The sequence below is a fragment of the Arvicola amphibius genome, chromosome 1 (genome assembly GCF_903992535.2).
Source record: "Arvicola amphibius chromosome 1, mArvAmp1.2, whole genome shotgun sequence".
In the NCBI taxonomy this organism is placed as follows: domain Eukaryota; kingdom Metazoa; phylum Chordata; class Mammalia; order Rodentia; family Cricetidae; genus Arvicola; species Arvicola amphibius.
The window spans coordinates 174,559,192-174,581,983 of record NC_052047.1 but is presented as its reverse complement, the minus strand read 5'-3'; the positions used below and the strand labels follow the sequence as shown (position 1 = coordinate 174,581,983).

At 37.7% G+C, this 22,792-nt stretch overlaps 1 protein-coding gene across 2 annotated transcripts; it reads right to left on the bottom strand.

The window, feature by feature from the left end:
* Positions 1-227: 227 nt before the first annotated feature.
* Positions 228-21,887, bottom strand: LOC119820793 (gastric triacylglycerol lipase). 2 transcript variants are annotated; one of them, XM_038339415.1, is made up of 10 exons: positions 21,870-21,887; positions 14,915-15,025; positions 14,652-14,769; positions 13,388-13,586; positions 12,980-13,089; positions 9,947-10,083; positions 5,551-5,697; positions 3,904-3,975; positions 3,179-3,250; positions 228-458 (listed from the first exon to the last, which is right to left on the bottom strand). In XM_038339415.1, the coding sequence occupies exons 2-10, from the start codon at positions 15,017-15,019 to the stop codon at positions 228-230; spliced, it is 1,191 nt and encodes a 396-aa protein (XP_038195343.1). In that variant the 5' UTR covers positions 15,020-15,025; positions 21,870-21,887. The 2 variants fall into 2 exon arrangements, with proteins under 2 accessions (XP_038195343.1, XP_038195352.1); XM_038339424.1 differs by having other exon boundaries at positions 13,388-13,487.
* Positions 21,888-22,792: the final 905 nt, after the last annotated feature.

Sequence of the window (22,792 nt, the reverse complement as noted above, 5' to 3'; positions counted from 1 at the left end):
GGATGATCTAAAGAAAAATTTCACTCTGTCCCAGAAATGTATTCTTTCAAGCTTCCAAACGAAATGCTGTATTTCTTTAATTATTTTAAAAAAAATGACAAATGAGAACTTTGTTGATGCCACTGTATTTCCAAAGTAAAAATTACAGCAATAAGTATTCATTTTAAACATTGCAAAACTGTATACAAAAGGAAGAAAGGATTTTGGAATGCCTGTAGGTAATTCTTTTAATCTTTTGCCATCAAGGAAAGGATCTCGTCGTAAACCTCTTGAGGAGCATTCATTGCCCAGATAAAGTCCAGGTGATTGTAAGGAAGAACCTCCTTATGGTAAACGAGGTTTTGAAGTTTGGGAAGGAGCATGTCAACATCTTTGGGATCAGCAAGGATGTCATGGCCACCATTCCACACTGCAATTGGTACAGTCATGGCTGACACGTCGTAATCAGGAGGCGTTACCTAAAACATGACAGGTGAAAAAAGCAGAGTTTAGGCCACCATACGTCAGAACCAATGCCGACTGTGTATTAGTTACAAATAAAATCTAATGATTGTTTTAAGAAAATCGCCTTTACCCACAGAGCTAAGTGAATACAGCACAGTTTGGGTCTATGCTTCTCAACTTCTAATAGGTCTGTCAATCTACACGGACTTTTGTTAAAAATGAAGATTGATTCAGCAGATCGGAGACATAGGTGATGTTGATGCTGCTGGTTCTAAACTATGACCTAAACGGTTGGGCCTTAGACGACAGTTCATTGCAATTAAAAACCTAGATTTGAGTTCAGCTGAAGGAAGAGGATTTAACTAGATTCTTGTGTGTGTGTGTGTGTGTGTGTGTGCGTGTGCGTGTGCGTGTGTGTGTGTGTGTGTGTGTGTATACGGGATGGACACACGCAAACCACTGTGTACATGTGGAGGGTAGAGTACAGCCTTCGTGATGGTCCTTGCCTCCATCAGACAGGGTCCTTCCCATCAGCTGGTGGATATGTAGGCCAGCTGGCCAACAAGTTTCTGGTAATTCCCATCTCTGCCCCCTCCTAATAGGGGCACACTGAAGTTATTATAGACTGGGCTTACAGAGCAAACACTTCACCCACTGATCCATCGCCTCAGCAAGGATTTTACGAGAACACAAGTAGATCATGACGGTGGCAGATTGTCTCTACCACTCTGAATCACGATCTCAAATAGTCCTGGGTCCTGAGTCATTTGTCTTGACTTTGTGCTGACTGCTGCAATGTACATTATTTTGGCATTTTTTATATGCTGTTTGACCTCACTAGAAGCTACTCTGCCTGGAAATCTCTCAGTTAGGAACTTCAGCACGACTCTTTCAGCTGTACAACTTCCCCCAGTCATTTCTGCTCGATGATTTGATGATGGTGTCTGCCTGCGGCTTGCTACTCATTCTTTCAGTTCACAGACTCTTCCGAGGGGCTGCTTCACTCTACTTGATACAGAGCTCCAGCTGGTACCTCAACAGGATGTCTCCCACTTTCTGCTGGTTGTTACTCACCCTCCCGTTTGATGGTGTTATATTTTGCTTGGCTTCTGAAACAGCCTGCCTCAGGGATATCTGCTGGATGTTTCGAGTGTCTGATTTGAAGTTATTTTGCTATTCCTCCATTGATTCTCTCTATCAAATCTGACTTATCTGCTTGCAATACAGTTAATAAACTCATTTTTTTTCAAACCACTCTCTTGACTGTACAAAACACTGTCCATGTGTGGTTAGTGACCAGGACAGTGGTTCAGGTAAGAAGCTGTATCTACTGCACACTCATATAATTTTACTAAATAGTGCTTCACATTGTGAGAAACATTCTAATTGTCTTGGCTTTTTTTTTCTAGAATACCATCATTAGCACACTGGATTTATAAAGATTCATAAAGCAGAAAGTTGAAAAGGAATGATATCTCCATTATTCCCATAATCTAGACAGACTTTATTTAAGTACTCTTGTTCTTTATTATTTCGAGGACACTAATTTAATATCCTCAAAGTTTGTGTCTTCACACTTCATGAACAAGCCAATTTACATGTACAAAACATTTATTACATTACTGTCTTAGCAATTTATGCTTTTTCTTATATTCCCTCATCTACTGACTGAAATGTGGATAGTACCTATAATAAACTGACATTGTTTTGTTTACACACCATTGAGGAACCAACTTCTTAGATGTTATCTCTGCCTGCTACATTAACATCACTGATTTCTTGACAATTAACCAGAAGTGTTATTGCTGGAAGAAGGGTAGACTTGACAATTGGTGCTCAAGGTTCTTACTTGGCTATCTGGGATTGATCCCTTTGCCCAATAGCAAAGTAAATTCAAAGCAAGTCTACACTTTGTGAGCTGATCTGAGAGCATTCCAAAAAATCCTCTCTAAAGACATCAAATAAAGGGTAGGACTTTTCTCTATAGGTAGAATCTTGTTCTGAAAACATGACCTTCTAAGTTCTGAGTCAGGGAAACAGATGGAAGTTAGGGTTATTTATCTACCACTTGAAGAAAAAAATGGGGGATGTTTAAATAGGAACAGCGGATCACAATCTAAAATAGGGGGCTAGCCTTGCTAAAAATTAGTCAATGATAATCCGAGAGTTTGCCCTGAGCAAAGGGTTACAGATATTATTATTCTTATATCCCATCAATAATTCCCTACTCTGTGAATTACTGTGCAATTTTGTATCGACCACCAAGTAGATCAACTCCAGGATCTGGGTCCTTTGTACCATAGCAAGTGTGTGGATTCTAAGGTAGCTTCATGCCCAACAATATTTCTACCTTTGGCCTGAAAACACACCACTTTTTTTCTTCTACATGGAAATGTGTTTCATGAAATCATTCACCTGGCTGTCTAAAAGGAGAGGCTAATGTATGAGAAAACCAGTTAGTATCCTGAACAGACATAACAGTTAACTTGTGTGCTGTGGGGAGGCTGGATTGTAAAGCTAGGCTGTACAAAGACCAGGTGCTGTTAATTTATGGAAAGTCTTCAGGTGTGACCCGGTATTGCTCCAGGTTCCACTTCCAGAACATAGCAGTGGGATAATGAGAAACTGGAGAGCAGCATTTGGAAATTGGATGCCTGATTAGCATACCTATCTTTCCAGACTTTTATGTCTTTGTCTTTTAAATTGTGACCCATTTTAATCTCAAGAAATTTACCTGATTGTAATGTAACAGGTTCTGGAATGGGCTACCCCAGTTAAAGGCTTGAAGTCTCCCAGCTTTAGCAACCTAATGAAAATGTAAAGGTAAAGATTAAATAAAAAATAATAAGAAGCCGGGCGGTGGTGGCGCACGCCTTTAATCCCAGCACTCGGGAGGCAGAGGCAGGCGGATCTCTGAGTTCGAGGCCAGCCTGGTCTACAAGAGCTAGTTCCAGGACAGGCTCTAGAAACTACAGGGAAACCCTGTCTCGAAAAACCAAAAAAAAAAAAAAAAAAAAAAACCAAAAAAAAAAAAAAACCAAAAAAAAAAAAAAATAAGAAGAAGTAATTAAAATTAATTAGGTAAAAAGTTCGCCTAATCCACTTGAAAGCAATTAAACCTCCAAATACCTCACTTTAGTTTTTTATAATTATTGAGAAAATATTTTCTCATTCCAAATGATTGCTAATAACCATCTAGGATATGTTCTGACAGAACATATGTGAGTGCAAATACAGCGTTGTTTCAATTTTTGCATGCTATATCATAAAAGTAATTATTTCTGTTTCTCAAAGCACATGTTGTTATAAGATTTTCATGCACGCAGGATAAGAGTTATTTTTGTAGGTTGACACATATAGAAAAACTGCCTGTCAAGGGCATCTTAAGAATGTGCTTTGGGTTAAGTGCAACGGTTCAGTCCCACAAAATGACTGCTAACAACACTGGAATACTGATACCTGGGCCCAGTGGAGGATGTCTTGAACGGATGTTCCTGCTGGATTATGGCCTAGATACACATCGAAGCGACTCTAGAAATCAAGCACATACACAGAGGCTTAGACACATTTGGTTTCTGTAAAACAATTAGGAGCTAAGCTTTGTGATTCAATCCAGTGTTGCAGGCTACCCTGTAACACACTTTAATGGAAGGATGAACAATGCAGTTGCATGCCAGCCTAGGAAGGATGAGCAATACAGTTGCATGCCGGCCTAGGGTCTACAAAGCACACCATTTGCTTTAACCACAATGAACAACGCAGATGGCTCATTAGCCCCATATTTTTTCAAAGCAGATTTTGAGACTCAAAGTAGTTTTGAAAAGTATTAGTTTCACAAGAATATCAACCATCAGTATGAGGCCAGAAAGTTTTACCTAGTTTCTGAACCTAAATTCTCAATTTAGTCTCCAAGGAGACAGTCGCTGCATTTTCACTACTAAGTTTCCAATGCGTACAGAAATTAGTACACTACATTTTAGCAATAAAATTCATTATTTAGGAGTTCAAAGTTATAAATTAGAGTCAGGATAGCCCTGTAATTCTAGCTACTTGGGAGGGTGAGTCAAGACGATCTCTGGTTAAAGCCCTGCCTTGGCTTTTGAATGAGTGACTGAGAAATTTAGCAAGATCCTGTCTCTCACACAAAAAGTGTTATTAAAAAAAAAACTGTCAATATACCTCAGTGGTAGACATGGTCCTAAAATTAGTAAGTTTTGCCCTTAGTACAAAATAAAAAGGGAGAAGTATGTGTATATATATGTTATATGTTATATTTATACTAATAAAAATTTAATATAAATTATTTATTAACTTTGCAAGAGCGTATTGTTTTTTTTTTTTTTTTTTTTTTTGTGTGTGTATGTGTGTGTCTGTGTGAGGAAGCCAGTAAAGGACCTTAAATCAGTTCCAAGAGTAGCTTTTAAATTAAGGTGACATAAAGGCTGGCAGCGATGGCGCATGTCTTTAAGCCCAGCACTCGGGAGGCAGAGGCAGGTAGGTTTCTGTGAGTTCAAGGCCAGCCTGGTCTATAAGAGCTAGTTCCAGGACAGGTTTCAAAGGTACAGAAAAACCCTGTCTTGAAAAACTAATAAATAAATAAGTAAATAAATAAATAAATAAGGCTGACATAAATTCATGTGTTTAAGGAACTCAAGATATTGGATTTTCTCATGAAAGTTTTAAAACTACAACTCAGAGAATAAAAATGCAGATCAAGGTATGCATGAACTGTCACACAGCTTCAGAGGAATGTGTTTTACCAAGTGAATATGTATGACTAGCAGCACTAACAGCATTTACAACATTTATTTGATGTCTATGCATTGTTCCTCAGAAGGGCCTGCCCAATAAGCTTCATTCCCCTCTGTCCCAGAAGGTAAATTCCATGCCAGCTAAAAAGTCAATCATGTTTTGCATGGGAACCAGAGATGAAATTGGAATGAGCAGTAAGTAGCTTGTGATTTTTCTGTGGTCTACCACAGTGCTGTGGGCACAGTTCTGAGGCGACTTAGTTCTTGTGAAGGGCCGTTTTTGATGTGATGGTGACAAGACAATCAAATGTCTTTGTGAAGAGGTCCTAGAATGGAGGCCACGGTGAATACATACCACATTCAAGTTCTGCCTGTCGAAGCCACACATGATGAACAGAGCGTTGCTGCAGAGACGACCCAGCAGCTCCCGCGTGCACACTTCAGTACCAAGAAATTGATCAAAGTAGTTGTGAGGCATGAATATTTTGTTACCGAATATAATCTGAAGAACAAAGGTATCATTAGAACATGGCAGCAGCCAAGCTGTAGAAACCCTAAATTGCTGAAGCCACGAATCCAGGTGTGATTACACTTGTATTTTTCATTAGTTCTGTAAGTTGTTTTAGAAATGTCCTGTTCTTTAGACCCCTATCTCTCACCATGTACAAAAACTAACTGGATCGAAGACCTAAGTGTGAAGACTGAAACACTGAAACTTCTAGAAGAAAACATTGGCAATACCATATATGATGTAGGTATAGCAAAAGATGCTCTGATGAGACTCTCTTAGTCTAAGAACTAAGGCCAGAGTTGACCAGTAGGGTCTCAAAGCTAAAAGACTTCCGCATAGGTTAAGATAGAGAAAACTAGGTAAAGAGGAAGCCCATGGAATGAAAAATGATCTTTGCTAGTTATACCTCTGGTAAAGCATTAATATCCAGAATATATAAAGGGCAACAAAACAAAACAAAAAAGCAACTATTCAAAGAATGGACCCAGAACCTGGGCAGAGAGTTCTAAAACAAACAAACAAACAAACAAAACAAACAAAACAAACAAAACAGTGGCTAAGAAAGACCTCAAAAATTGTTCCTTGTCTCTAACAATTAAGGAAATGCAAATCAAAACAACTCTGAGATTTCATCTTATCCCAGTCAGAATGACAAAGAGCAATAAAACAGCACACAGCAACTGCTGGGGGGAAAGAATAGAGAAGAAGGAGCCCCACACTCCCTGTTGAGGACACTGCAAATGTGTGCAGTCACTCAGGAAATCAGTGTGGAGAATTCTCAACAAGCTAAAAATCAATCTATCTCTCTGTACCACTCATTGACATGTGCTCAAAAGACTACTCCACATCATTTTCCAGAGATACTTGCTCAGCCATGTTCATTGTTGTTTCATCCACAGTAGCTAGGAAACAGAAACAATCTAAATGCCCTTCAATTGATAATAGATAATACAAATTCAAAGCATATATACACTATGGGATACTATTAAGCTGTAGAGAAACTGAAATTGTGAACTTTGCAGGTAAATAAATAGAACTAGAAAAGACCGTATCGCGTAAAGTAAATCAGAATCAGAAAGACAAATGTCCCATGTTCTCTTTCTTTGGAGGCTTCTAGCTCCAAATCTTTAGATATGTTAGTACATGTTTTAGAGTAACTATGAGATCAGGAAAGTAAAAAGAGACCATTGACAAGGTGGAAAATTTGGGAAACAATAAAGAGAGGAATATCAGGGTACAAGTTATCTGATTTGGGCAATGAGATAAAAAATGGGCTTTAATTAAGAAGGGGATGGAGAAGAGAAGAGAGTAAAATAACGTTAAGGCTGTTTTTTAAAGTATAAGGGATTTTACTATTAACTATTGATCATAAAAACTAATACATGAAAGTCTTTTATATAAATATACATATATAGTTGAAATAAAAATTTCTCATCTGGACTAATAATTTGGCTCTCCAAGAGCCAAAGACCATCTACAAAAGCCCCAACACCAAGCATGAGCAGTTCTTATTTGTCTGGTTGAAGTTGTTGATAAGGATTGTCCAAAAGACTTCCAAAACATTACAGGTTATTGTTACTGACCTTGGTTGCTGCCCAGAGGTGGAAGGTAAGACCCTGCTGTTGAAGACACTATACAATTCAGACACAGGACCCAGAGGCCCCTGATTTGGAACTGACTGGAATGTGTCCTCCCAACGTGGTTCCAGGTGTCATAATGCAAATTTGGAAAGTCAGGAGCAACTAACAGTTCTAATCAGCTATGACATCTACAAACCACAATGACCAGCATGGTGAGATAATCTTAAGGGTGTAGTAGTCATACACTTATTGAGATGGTAACCAATACATCTCTATTGGACTTAAGAGCCACTCAACTAGAGGAATTCACTCAGATACAGGACACCTATTGAACTCCCCAGAGACAGTAAGGTCATGGATTTTGGAGGAGAACCTCAACCACCACTTTACTAAACCAGCACAAGCCTAAACTATATTCTACATATTTTGTCTTTATAACCACAGATAAGTGTAGTCCTCACCTCTCATGAAGGAAAGAAACCATTACAGAAAATCACAATCAATCAAAATGAAAAGTTGTGGGGCCAAACCCCAATTGACACATCTACAATACATTCCCACACCTAAAGTTCAGAGAACATGAGGAAGAGGGGCAGAAAGACTGTAATAGCCAGATTGCCAGAGGTTTTTGCTGGGACACTGTGTATCCTGGTAATTCCAGAAGCTACATCCACAAACATGTCTCACCAACATGACTGCCTAAACATGAGCTGAATCAAGATGACACCATTAGACATGCTAATGTGGACAGGAGGAAAGAGCGTGAGGCCTTAATCCTACACAAGCAAGAATAGGCAACTAAGAAAAGCTGAGAACTGGAGAGGGAGCCATTTCCAGGGAAGTGGAAACCAATTGTTTATCCAGTATCAAATGATCAGCCCTGAATATATATATATATACACACACACACACACACACACACACACACACACACACACACACACACACACACAAATATCACTATACAGATTGAACAGGTTGTGTAAGGAACAGATGTGGATGTAAATATGCATATATGCATGTAGCAACAGTTGATGAAAAAAAGGCCATAGCTTTGAAAGAGACCAAGGAGGGATATGTGGGAATATTTGGAGGGAGAAAAGGGAAGAGGGAAATGTTGTTATTATAATCTCAAAATAAAATAAAATAAAATAAAATATTTATTATGTGTTTGGGGGCCATGGGGAGGTACATGTGTGCCAAGGAACTTGTGTGGAGATCAGCAGAGAACCCATGGGAGTCTGTTATTTTCTTCTCCCGCTATGTGTGCCCCAGTAATTGAACTTTAGTTGTCAGACTTGGTAGCAAGCAACTCTGCCCATCGAGCTATTTTGCCTCCTTTTTCCTCATTTAATTTTCTCAATGGGATTGTGAAACGGAAAGAGCAGATATAACACTCGGTGTGTGTTATTGCATTGAGAACTGTATAGCCTCTTGGAGCAAGTAGAAGACACAATGTATTATAATCCAGCTGGAGTAATAAAGGTCATGGAATCAAACCATGAAATAACATGGCAGACTTATAATTACATATTGACATTTGTGGTTTGAGTAATAAATTATGAGATCAGGAGGAGAAAATGGGGACTCAGAGAGATATCTCTGGGAAAGCCTTTAGACTCAATTGTGTTGAGGTTTGAGACATTTTGCTTTCTCAATTCTATACCCAAGGAAACATGACTAGGAAATAGTGCTTCAGGCTAATTAGTAAGAGAGTATACCTGTAATTCTGATCTATGCCTGTGATTTAATGTCTAAATGCCTTCTCCTTTCAATTTCTCTGTTCCTGCAACTTGAGCATAAGTAGGAAACAAGAGGCTCCATGCAACAGGAAAAGGCTGCAGCCATATTTACGTTTTAGGTTTTGCATAAAAGGTTTGTGAATACCTTTGACTGTGGGCAGTGAATGAATACAGCACTGAAGGGAATGATATAATCACTGTGCTGTATTTATAGGCTCAGCCTACACCATTCTTCAAAAGGAAATTGTGCAAATGTGCAGGTGTGTCTTCAGTGTTAGCTTGAGTGCAAGGAAAGTAGGGCATTAAACATTTGCATAAGTGCTATTATTTCCCCCTATGTGGGCCTATTCAACAAGGCACTAAATATTTATGGTGTATTGAAGCCCATAATACTGTCCTGTGAAATTTCTATTTCATGGGACAAGAGCTCCTAGGTTACCCAAGAGTGTTTAATCGGCTGTTGCACAGAATTTACTTTGCATGCTCATTGATTTCTTTGTTTTCTTATTTTTTTTCCCTCCCCCTTTTGCCTTCTTTTCCTCCTCTTCCAAGCTTTATGGTACTATCTGGGATTCTTACTTCGCTAATGCTCTCTGCTTTTCACACCCCATTCCCTGTTGAAGAGTTGGAACTTCTACTTTGACACAGGTGTGTGGAATGCTTGGCCAGTGAGACACCTTGAAAAGGCAAAACACCTATGGCATTGACAGCCTACTCTAGGCTAATCAAAACCAAAGGAACAAATGGGAATCTCAGAGGCAAGAGAGGATAGATACACTTTAATGCTGTGAGAGAGATAGTATAAACACGTACAATTTAGTTTGTGGATCTGAATATGTTCATCCTTAAGAAACATTTATTTACTTTGATCACTTGGAAATTCAATGGCAAGTGGATACCTTAAATAGAATCACTTACCTTGAAAAGAGATGCAGGAATAAGTGAAAGTTTTTTCAAAGGGCTTTCTGCGTATGTCACAGTAGCAACTGGAGCTAATGCATAAAACGTCTTGATTCTGTTAGCCAGCGTAGGAATAGTAGAAAAGGCAATAAAACCTGAAACCGAATGAACCATCAGTGAAGCAGGTGTGTGCACACGTGCACTCTGTTCTTCTTTCACAAGTGTGATATTAATTTGGACTTGCTCAAAATACCATCTGAGGCAAGCAGTGAATGGGCACATTAGTTTGTTGAGATATGTGTACGCATGGTGATGGCACTTGAAAATATCCACTAATGAACAAAATTTGAGTTCAGTCTTCAATTAACTCAAGATAGAGGCAGAGTGGAGTAACTCGGTATCAAGGCAAATGGTTTTACGTCTCTCAATAAGTTGTAAGGAAACTGCTGCATTGCATCTAGAGTCAATAATTTTAATTATAGTAATTTAATTATAACAGTCGGTGGCAAAACTCTGAGTTATATTAAGTGTGTGTCACAGAAAGTAATGCTATCAGAGCCCTTATAGCCAAGCAGTTATTGGCAGATGCCAATAATCTCAGGACTCTGGAAGCTGAGTTAAGAGGGTCAGGTGTTTGAAATCAGCCTGAGCTACACGGGACAGCCTTGTTTCATTTAAAAAAAAAAAAACCCAAGGGGGCTGGAGAGATGGCTCAGGAGTTAAGAGCATTGCCTGCCTGCTCAATTAAGGGAGCCATTTTAGGGTTGGCAAGAGACTTGACTCTAGAGGGGTTCCCAGGTGTCCAGAGAGAAGCCCCCAGCTAGTTCCTTGGGCAGCTGAGGAGAGGGAGCCGGAAAAGGCCAGATCCTGAGATCTGGCTATCATGAGATAGCCATACTCATGAATATCTTGCATATCACCATAGAACCTTCACCTGGCGATGGATGGAGATAGAGGCAGAGCCCCACATTGGAGCACCAGACTGAGCTCCCAAGGTCCAAATGAGGAGCAGAAGGAGGGAGAACATGAGCAAGGAAGTCAGGACCGCGAGGGGTGCACCCACCCACAGAGATGGTGGGACTGATCTAATGGGAGCTCACCAAGGCCAGCTGGACTGGGACTGAAAAAGCACGGGATAAAACCGGACTCCCTGAACATGGCAGACAATGAGGGCTGCTGAGAAGCCAAGGACAATGGCATTGGATTTTGATCCTACTACATATACTGGCTTTGGGGGGGGGGGGGGCTAGCTTGTTTGGATGCTCACCTTCCTAGACCTGTACTTCCCACAGAGCAGGGAACCCTTACTGCTCTTTGGACTGGAGAGGGAGGGGAAGGGGAGTGGGAGAGAGGGAGGGAAATGGGAGGCGGGGAGGAGGCAGAAATTTATAATAAAAATAATATAAAAAATAAAAAAATAAAAAAAAATCTACCACCACCAACAGAAAAGATACCTATGGCTTCTAGGAAGATATTCCAACAACTGCTTCTCAGACTTCATTTTCATAGCTTTTTGACAGTAGTAAACTTGTCCTCCCTTTGGGTTCCAGAATCCTGCCTGCCCGTGCACATCATTACTACCTTTGACTTTTCTCTATCACAGAACTCTCATCTTGTAAATGAAGAGATAACTCAGTTCTAAGATCTCTCAGCTATCTGAATTGACTCCTTGATTTAATTGACATTAAACTCAGTCTCATTGACTGCTGCCACCCGTCGAGTGCTTTTAGTCCATTATTTTCTCTTGAACTTCAGATTCTTTATTACTGATTCTCAACATCTTTACCTGATTCTTTAATAGATAACTTAGAGGGTTCTCAAACTGAGTTTTTGATGTCCTTATATATCTGCTTTCCCCACTCACTTCCCTCCTCCTTTAGATAACAGAATCTTCATTATTCTAGGACTTCAAGCCATAAACTCTGGCATCATTTTTATTTCCTATTTTTGCTTTTAAACCCTTTATCCTACATTTTAGTAAAGTTTGTTGGTTGTATCTAATTGCACACACTGCATGTATGTATGTATCTATGTACGCATGTATGTACGCATGCATGTATATACACACACACACGCCACTCGATTGTGCATTATTATTTCCATAGCTCTCCTTACCCCTCAGTAATCAAGGTCACCCTAATCGCTAGTATGAATTCCTGTTTGGGTCCTCTAGCTGCTTCTGAGTTCCTGCCATTGCTTCATTCCAGCAATAAGGAAGATCATATAATGCACCATGCAACTCCTGTATTAAAAATTTCTTTATGATTGGTTTCCTTTTTTACTGCTAGTAAAGGCTAATGTTCTTAAATATTTGAAGAACCTGAATACTGTTCTTCGCAGCTGCTGCAGTGTCATCCCACCCTGTTTCTCTCTCTGTCTCTTACTCTGACTCCTACCCAAGACGAACAGTGTCACTGCTGATCTCTGAACCTGTTCTGTGGCTCTGGATCCATTGTATTTCTGTTCTCGCTCCTTAGACCATCAGTCTACCACGCATGCGCGTGTGTCTTCTATGGCTTCACTCAGCGGGTCTTGGCAGCTTTTTTTCTGCTGAAATGGCTTTCAAAGCCCTCTGAGACTGCCTAAAATCCTGCACGAGGTATATTTCCCATATCACTAGCATGGTTTGTTGAACTTCATGCTACTTCTAATCTGTTACTTTTCTGCCCCCCACCCCCATTTAAGTACTATAAAGGTAGAGATTTTAATTTATCTTCTTTGGTATATCATTTGGGCAAATGGTCTGGTTTCCATTAAAAATGAAGAAATGAAGAGAACAAATCAAGTAGGAGGCTGGAACATGCTGCCTTCGGAGTCAGGCGGCCTGGACTGCTATCAGAGTCATTCTACTGGGCGACTGATGAAGACTCAAGCTGCTTGGTCGAGTTATTTATTCCACTGCTTCATTTATCCATCTCTAGGATAGGAGGGCTAATTGTCCTTATATCACTGGATTGCCATGGACATGGCATTTTATAAGGCTGCATAGGAGTGGCTATGCTACTGGGTAGTGGTATAGATACTGTATTTAGGGTCAGGGCTTTTACTTACCAATAGTGGTGCCCTGAGAATGACCAACGTAGTGCAACTTCTCTTGTCCAGTCTTCTCTACAATGAAATTTATTGTGGCTGGAAGATCATATTTAGCCATTTCATCGAAGCTGCAAGAATAAAGTAAGTCAGACAAAATTATGTATTTTCTTGTTATAGTTTCCAAAACTTATGCTGTTAATTTTATTTGAGAAAGCATTTTTAGGCATTTCTTGATCTCGGGTATGGAGATACTAGCAAATCTGAAGTAAAAATATCCTTGGAATGAGGTATGCAAATGTTGGATTAGTATGACATGGCTTCTTTCACCTCCTACCTGGAGTGTACTTGGCTTTGATGGGAAAGCAAGAATGCCCATGCTTGGAGAGCCAAAATACATGCCTGTTATGAATTATCATCTTTCTTTACCTGAAAGCCCAGAATTCAACTGAGTCTGGTGAATAATACAAATTTTTCCTCGACCATGTATTCCCTCGGCTGTTCCCCAGCCACACATCATAGCCAGCGTCTGCCAAAATGAAGGCCAGGCTGTTGTTTGGCAGATTTGCGATCCAGTTTGTGGCAGATGCGAGCAAACCATGCTGCAAAAACACCACAGGTCTCTTGCCTAGGGAAGAAGATTATTCAAATGTTATAAACTTATTCCTTATAGTACGTAGACATGTGGTCAGAATTAAGTATGTTCATTTTGTTGAGGTTGTATTTGACATCTTAAATATCTTTTCTCAAGGGTGTTTTGCGTGCCAAAATTGAACAAATTGTACATTTATTATTTTTTTTGTATTTGTATAAGTCTGTGTGAATTTATGTGTGCTGCATGTTTGCAGGAGTCTTTAGTGGCCAGAAGATGACATCTGATCTTCTGGAACTGCAATTATAGATAGTTGTGATCAGCCAACATGTGGGTACTGAGAACTGAACCCAAGTCCAAGCAAGAACAACAAGGGCTATTAACCACTGAGCATCTCTCTGGCACATAATTTTTATTTTTATTTATTGCATTTGTATTGATCAACACAGGACTTTGCATATGTTAGGCAAATGTACCATTGAGCTATATCCTCATCTTAGTTTGTAGACATGAAAAACATTTACTGCATATGCCAGTTATATGTAAATAAAGGTATTAAAATGATAGTCTAAGGAAATTAAGCACTGTGTATATGTAGGTTAAGAGAAATAAAGTTATGTCTCACTATTTTTCAGTAATGATAGAAAAGATAAAAATTTAACAATATCATCAAAATAAAATGTCTTTTATCTGTTTAGGAAATATACCTCTACCTGCCTCTAAACCTTCCCCTCCACAAGACAAGCTATGGTTAACTCTTTTCATGCACTGGGATTCAGCTCAGTTACTGTGTTGAAAGAAATTGTCCCTGATTTCTTTAGCTGGGTGGGAGGGCTTTAATAGTTTGCATATAGCAATAGGACTGCATTTTTATCATGATCACTTTCTCATTCCTTTGTCTCAATTGACTTGGTTGCTCCCTATTAAAGATTGGACATATACCTTTGTGTTGCATTTCCAGAGTGATTTAGACTTTTTTTATCCTAAGGAAGGAAACGAGGGTGAAAAAAAGGATGAACGGTATATGGAGAAGTGGGGGAAGAAAAGGGGAGAAGGCAAAGAAGGAAAGAGAGGCAATGGAGGAAAGGAAGGAGTTTATACCTAAATTCTCTGAATTTTTCTTCCCATAAGGAATTCTGAAGACCCCCAAAATGTAGCCGTCTTCAGTAACAACTTCATATTCTTCGCTAGGATATCCCCAGTAATTGATCATCTGACTCTAAGGAAAATTAAAAAAAAAAAAAAACTATTATGTTCTAATTAATTTAAAATGCATCCAACAGATATTTCTAATGAATTTTAATTTCACTAGAAGTTTAGACCTATCATGACTCTAAGCCCAGTAATATCCCTCAATAACTCACAATATTCATGTCTGCTTCCGGGCTTTCAGGAACCAGTTTTCCAAATAAGCCATGTGCACCTCCAAATGTAAGTATCACACTTGTTACTGTGAACAGTAGCCACATCTTGGACTGTCCTGAAACAAAAGGACAAACTATATTGTGGTTAACCCACAGCACTCCATAACATTAAGAGATTAAGAGTTTGTGACGATTTTACCTCCAAGAGAAGTATAGGGATGATTGTGTTTGGTTATACTTGTTGAGCAAAAACTTGGGTAATAAGGATATAGGCAAATTTTCTTAATACATAGCATATTTTCACTGTGATTATTTCCTCTCTCTCTGTCTCTACCTCCCTCCATCCCTCCTTTCCTCCTTCCCTATGTGTGTGTGTGTGTGTGTGTGTGTGTGTTTTCAAATGGGTATATGTAGAGGGACAGAGCACAACTTGGCTGTTTTCCTCAGGATTCAGGGTCTCTCAGTGGGTTGGTGTTTGCTGAATAAACTGGGTAATTGGTCAGAGAGTTCCAGGGATGCACCTGTCTCAGCTCCTCATCTCCGGAATCATCAGGATGCACCACCATGTCCAGTTGGGGGTAGAGCTTAGGTCCTTAGTCATGCATGCCAAGTACTTCACCAATGGAGCAATCTACTCAGCCCTGATACTTTTTCTTTAAAAACATTTCCAACTCAGGAATTTAAACCAGCAAAAAATCCTCCCTCTATTCAGGGAAGCATAGTTTTATTATTCTGTATGCTTAAGACTTCAGCCAAATTTGCTTTTAGAGTACTGAGTGGAATTGAAGTAGGCATTTGATGACTTCATATCAATTTTAACATAATGTGTATTCAAAGTTATCATTATGGGGCCAAAGAGATGGCTTAGTGGATGAAAGTACTTGCCATGCAAGCCTGATGACCTGTAATTTGACCCCTGAAATCCATTCCCAAAAGCTGTCCCCTGACATCCACATGTGCCCTGTATAGTCACAGACATGCTGGAATAAATAAAATAGTCATTGTACTAAAATAATCACTAGTAGCCACTTCATTACTATTTACTGATTTGAATACACTATGTGAATTTGAAAGATGACATCACCATCTCAAAATGATGTCACAATTAGAATAATGCATTGGGTATAATTCTAGGAAAGCACACCTCTTTCTACTGAGATTATCTCTTTGAATATCTAAAGAGATTATCTCTTTGAATATCTAAAGAGATTATCTCTTTGAAATTACTTAGGTAAGACAGATTATAATTAGCAGTGTATTATATGACTGGATGCCTTTTTCAGAAGTATTTAACAGCAAAAAGCAAATTTGCTACTATTATGTGTTAAAAAAAGGACTTTACTATTTGGATCCTCTCATATTTAAGCATGAGACTAAAAACATGTGTTTTAGAAAACGATGACTTTGAAATTTCTGAATCCATGCTACTACCTGTATCATTGACCTTTCATATAACTTGTCTTCAAAGTTGTTATCTTTTATGTAGTTATAAAGTAATGTAAGCTGATAGTAAATGAATGAAAATTTTAGATTGTAAATAACCCAATTGATGAGTCTATCTTACTATATCCAATCACTCATAAAACTTGAATAGGTCCTAGTTCCTTGTGTTTTTTATTTTGATTAATATTTCAAATAATAAACTTTGATTTTGGAAAGGAACATTACAACAAGCTCATTTTGATCATGTGATTGCATACTAAAAGGATTACTTACCTTTAGTATGCATGATACTTGGCATTAGACTTAGACTATCTAAGTTTACTTGGCTGTTGTAAGCACCAACTATGAATTTTAGAATATTCACATAATAAGGTTAAGAAAAAACATAAGTGAGAAGTGATATTTTTCTCAAGTTTGATGAGATGCTATATGGAAGCTAGTTTTAAATAAAGAACTTTTTAGTATATCTGAAATCATTCAGGTTGTTTTTGTGAATACTGTATACTAGAAACAAATTTGGAGATCATATATAAAAAGATTTTGTGTACAGTGAAAAAATTTGTAAAATTTGGATCATTTTTTTATATGGTGTTCTTTGAAAGAGGATCAGTTCTCTGTCGTGGGATATTTGTACACTGTGTGAATATGTGTTGCTATGATTGGTGAGAGAAAAGAAAACAGCCAATAGCTAGGCAGCAGGTATAGGTGGGTTATCCGAAAAAAGGGAGAGAAATTAGGAAGAAGAATCTATACATGAAGGAGGTGCCAGGAGAAACCAGGAGATGTAGAACAAGTCAGATATACAGAAATGGAAAAGAAGTTTAAAAAACCCCACGTGGTAGAACATGGATTTTAATTGAAGTAGATTAATTTAGGTTATACAGGCTAGTTGGGCCAAGCCTAAGCTAAACTTAAGATTTCATAATTAATAAGAAATTTCCATGTTGTTATTTGTGGGATGGTGGTCCCAAGGGAAAAGCACTATTACAGGTCTCAGTTGCTGTCAATATTTAAGGAAACACTGATGGTTATTTATTCACGTGGCACTCTTTGTAATATTCCTGACATCTGTGGTGTTAAACTAGAGATTCCAGAACCTAAACCCAATCATCTCGTCTGAGAATACTCTAAAATACTTGAACCATGATTAAATTCCTCAAAATATCTGACATCAAATTTCAGAATATCAATAACTATCACGTGTCCACTAGTACACTCACACATGTAATATACAAGTGAATTATTTTCAATTTTTTTTCTGTAAAAGAGGGCTAACAAGAAGAGTATGTTTCTTGGTGCTACAAACATTCATTATGATTATGTAAGTAAGCCTAAGTATTATTGCTATTATTATAAGTATTATTACTGTTATTACATTTAATTGAAACATCCTATTAAATACTTTTATTCTCTATTAAGCATTTTGTTCTTTGCTTTGAAGGTGAACAAAGCAAGACCCAACAGGTATGTGTAACGCATCAAAGCATCCCAGCCTGTATTTAAATCTGTGCTGGTTGTTTCCAGGGACTACCTTCACAACTGTAATGCTTCATTGGAATGACCCTAAGTAGCATATATCAGGAATGAGTTTGGGACAATTCCTCAAAGCTTTCTGTAATACAAACCAAACTTTCATTTTCTTAGGTTTTAATTTAAAGAAATATATTAGTAGCCAATGCTACTGATAATGGATAACTCATTGCTAGTTGCTGGGTAATGATATGCCATTCAGTTTCAAAAATAATGCTGTCTATTATGATACAGGGCTGGTTTCAAAAGAACAACGTAAAAGAATAAACCCTCAGAGAAGCTATTTATGACACTAAACGATAACCTCACCAATTAGCAATTAAGAATTTCATTTATACACAACAAATAAAAAATGTCAGCCAAATTCTAGAAGGAAAATACATAAATTAAATGGATTTATACAGTGGTGCAAACTGGAAGTTAAATTCCCCTAGAGTAGCTTAAATGGCTGCACTAATTAGCCCAGAGAATCAGATTTAAGAGGAATTTAAGGTAAAAAAGTGGGAATGTGTTTGCATTTATAACAATCACAGTATAAATGTATGTATCACATTTATACTGTGATAGTTGAAGTAAAGAAAAAAGACTAAGATTTCAATTAATTTTGATCATCAAATGTACTTACAGTGTCCTCAGAAACAGGATTCTGCTTCTCTGCTTGCTTACTTTGACCAATGGGCAATTATTCCTTATATACAAAATTTCAATAATGGTGTCAATTGACTGTTCATTCTTTGATTAAATTATCATGTATCCTTCATATATGGATATCATCTGATATTAAAGTACAAACTTTAAAACCAAATACTGCAGTTGAGTACACATAATATTAACTCATCATCGTTAACCTTTAACTAATGCAAACATTGGTCAAAGAATTGATTAGAAGTGATTTAGGAAACAATAAAAATGATAACTGATTAGAGATACGCATAAGCTTACATATATAAAAGTGGTCAAACCTACCTTACAACACAAATGGTTCTGCAACTGGACTTAGATTAAAAGGCTTATAGTGGTAAAGATTTGGCCTCTTTGTAAAATAGGGTACCAGCTATTCTGACTCGATGGTTAGATAAGCCAACTTGCTCCGCAGAGTTGAAGATTTTATTATGGTCTTTGGCCATTGTTTCTTGCCCTGGAACCAATATAAGAAACAAAGCCTCTTATTATTAAGAACACTTGAGTCATGTCACATAGCCTTTATGAAATTTACTGCTTAAAGTTTGAACAAAGTCTTTATGAAATTTACTGCTTAGAGTTTGGACAAAGATAATCCATAATCTAACACTTAGCAAGCTCAACAATACAAGTAACTAAAATATATATTTGAGTACATAAGGAAACATTGGGAATTATTATATTGTAGAAGTATTTATGTATTTCTTCATGCTAAGCTTCACTTTCACTGTGCCCTGATTGCCATTGATAGCCACTAAATTTGTAAAGGCAAAGACAATACTTTATTATAGAGAACAAGTGGAAATGAAGAGCTTTACTGTTCTAAGATGATTTCAGTTCCATTCACTAGCAAATAAAAAGCAGATTTAATGTTTCTCCACCAACTTGCTTAAATAAAAGTAGGAAAATACTCAGTGTGTTCTTTTGGTCTGAGTTGTAATTGAAGAAAATTTGGTCTAAGAGTCTTTGAACAAAAATACAAATTCTACTAGTTGTTGAAAATCCATGATCTTTGCCAAGATTACAGTTTACAAGAATACATCCACTTTTTTTTTTACCTTAAATTCCCCTTAAATCTGATTCTCTGGGGTAATTAGTGTAGCCATATAAACTACTATAAGGAAATTTAATTTCCAGTTTGCACATGCTGTTTTGTAGCCCACTGTCCTCCTATCCTCTTTCCTCTTTCTTTTACTCCTGACTTCATCTTGGATTTCTTTGTCAATTTTTACAGGAAGACCATCCATACATTGTTCTTTATACATAAATATTGGTTTAAAGAATTGATTCCTACATTCCTGTAAGATCTGTACTTATCTCTATTCAAGAACTATCTGATATGTTATTACAGCTATTCACTAGGACACACACATATGCACACGCACATACATACACACATTTCTGAAGTTCAAGAACTGCATTTAATTCATTTGTTCTCATTTCTCAATGCCTAGGATTTGACTGAAACAAAATGTGTACATGGTCAATATATATTTATATAATTTTAATTAGAAAATATTTAAAGTCAGAAAATATTTTCAAAAATATTTGCAGACATTTGCGCATACATATAACTGACATATTAAATATATACTTTTTAACCAACTCTGTAATTAAAGGAAACTCAAATGATTGATTTTATAGAAGCATAATACAAAAAATATGCTTAAGTATCCATGAGAAAAAGTTAGATAGAATATAATTAATTTTATTGCTATTATCAACAATAAAAAATTTAGTGACAAAAATGGAAACTAGCTTTTTAGATTTTATTTTAATTGTATAAAATTCTGATAAATAGAATGGCAATTTCATAAGGAACAAATTGATAATATGTACTTGTACATCATGTGTAATGATCAAACTCAGGAAATTAATATTTCTATTTTGTTAAAATATTAAAAATACTGAGAAATAATACTTGTACATCCTTCTCAGATAGAGCACACATATTTGGATATATTAATTATATAAGAAAATGAATTTTCATACACACATTCACATGATGTACTTTGATCATATCCACCCTCAAATTATGCCTCTACGTTTATTGTTAATGTGGAGATCAAATTCAGAGCTTCTCATGTGTTGATCAGCACCCCCACTTGTAATCAGTGGGCTAATTCACTCATCCCACCCCAGCTCATGATATTTCATAATGTATATCCAATATGTGCTGACACAGTTGGACAATTAACTTCTATCTTCTTTATATTATTTTGTGTGTGGTGCTCCACGTTTTTCTCTCCTAGTTATTCATTACATATGAAATATTTCATCATGAATGTTGGTCCTCCCAGAGTTCCATAGTTCATTGGAACACTGTAGAAGGAGCGGCGGGCTGTGTCCCGCCACCCGGCTAGCTTTACCCAAAATAATTACACGGAAACTGTATTCTTTTAAAACACTGCCTGGCCCATAGTTTCAGCCTCTTATTGGCTAATTCTCACATCTTCCTTTAACCCATATTTAGTAATCTGTGTAGCACCACGAGGTGTGGCTTACCAGGAGAGATCTTAACCTGCATCCATCTCAGAGAGGAGAAGCATGGAGACCGCATATGGCAACTGCCTGAATTGTCTCCCCCTCTTTCCCAGAATTCTGTTCTGTCTACTCTGCCTACCTAATTTTCTGTCTCTTAAAGGGCCAAGGCAGTATCTTTATTAATAATGAAAGTAACACATAGACATTCCTCCATCAGAACACTACTTTCACAGGCTTGTATTTGGATTATCAGTTGTCTAACCTCTCATTATTACCACAAGTTATAATAGTTACCATTATAAATTTTGACCAACTTTTAGAAAACATCCATATATGAAAGAGAGAAAATGTAATTTGCATTAGAAAACAATTTATAAACTTAAAAGACATCATTTAGACTTGTACAAATTATTCCATGGAAAAGTCCTCAATTCTAAAACATTTGATATAGGTATTAACAAACACCACTGATGTTTAGAACCCAAGGAATTCATTCCCAACATAGGAGATATGTAGACAAGAACATGAAGCAGGTGGTTGCACATGGGAATCTGGAATTCAAGAAAAATACCAGCATAGAAAACACACACACACACAGAGAGAGAGAGAGAGAGAGAGAGAGAGAGAGAGAGAGAGAGAGAGAGAGAGGAGAGAACGGAGAGCGACGAGATCGACGATGAGAGACGAGGAGAGAGAGAGAGAGAGAGAGAGAGAGAGAGAGAGAGGAGAGAGAGAGAGAGAGAGAGAGAGAGAGAGAGAGAGAGAGAGAGAGAGAGAGAGAAATGTGTGTGTAATAGATATACATAAGGTAGCTAACCTTGGAATTAGATGAAGTCACCAAGGGAAAGCAACTCAATTTTGATTTTATATTAAGATCTTCAGGCAAAAATTTAGATATAGATGGCTGAATCTCATTCATTCAAAGTGTTTTCCGTGGAGTATTTCTGTGACAATGTAGGAGAGGTGGGGGATTCTATGGCTCATGATTCCTTCATAATTTCAAGAATTTTAAAGTCTAGACATAGAAGAACCACCATATTATGGTGACCTATAAAGGTGAGAAGGAATTTGCTTCAAACCTCTCCTTTCTTCTCATTGACAAATTTTCAGCTGAACAGACTATTTAGTAGTAGGGTTTACTGGTAGGAAACAGGTAACAGGCATGGCACCAAAGGGTCTTTGAGCTGTTTCCATCTCCCTGTATTCTCTCCATCATTAGACATTGCTGTCAACATCCTCTCTCTGTAATATTCTACCTCACCACACACAGGACAAAAAAACAGTGGAGCCAAGTGACCTCTGAAACCAGGAGAGAAATGAAATCGTTCCCTCCTTCAGTTGATTTTCTCAGGTGTTTTTCAGAGATAGAAAAGTGAGTAACATTGCCAACCTATACTAGCTGCGATAGGGCGGGAAAATTTTTTTAGTGTTAATCCTTAAGGCAACGGTAGAATAGATTATTGAACACCAACCCGGACCTGTTTTGTTGACTTCTTTGAAGAGAGTAAGATAGGCATGCTTTAGAGTTTGTAGACAACTATTCTTATGGAGTCGGCTATGCTGCTACTTGGCTACTTAGCCTTGAGTTAATCCCATAAGTGTAGGGATAAGGATACTGATCTCCGAGTACCAGCAGATTCTAGCTTTAGTCCTGCTGAGGCTTGCCTCCTATCCGAGGCTCAGTTGCTAGATGGGTAGGAAAGATTTTGGAGGACTCTGACGTAGTGAAGGCAATCATAG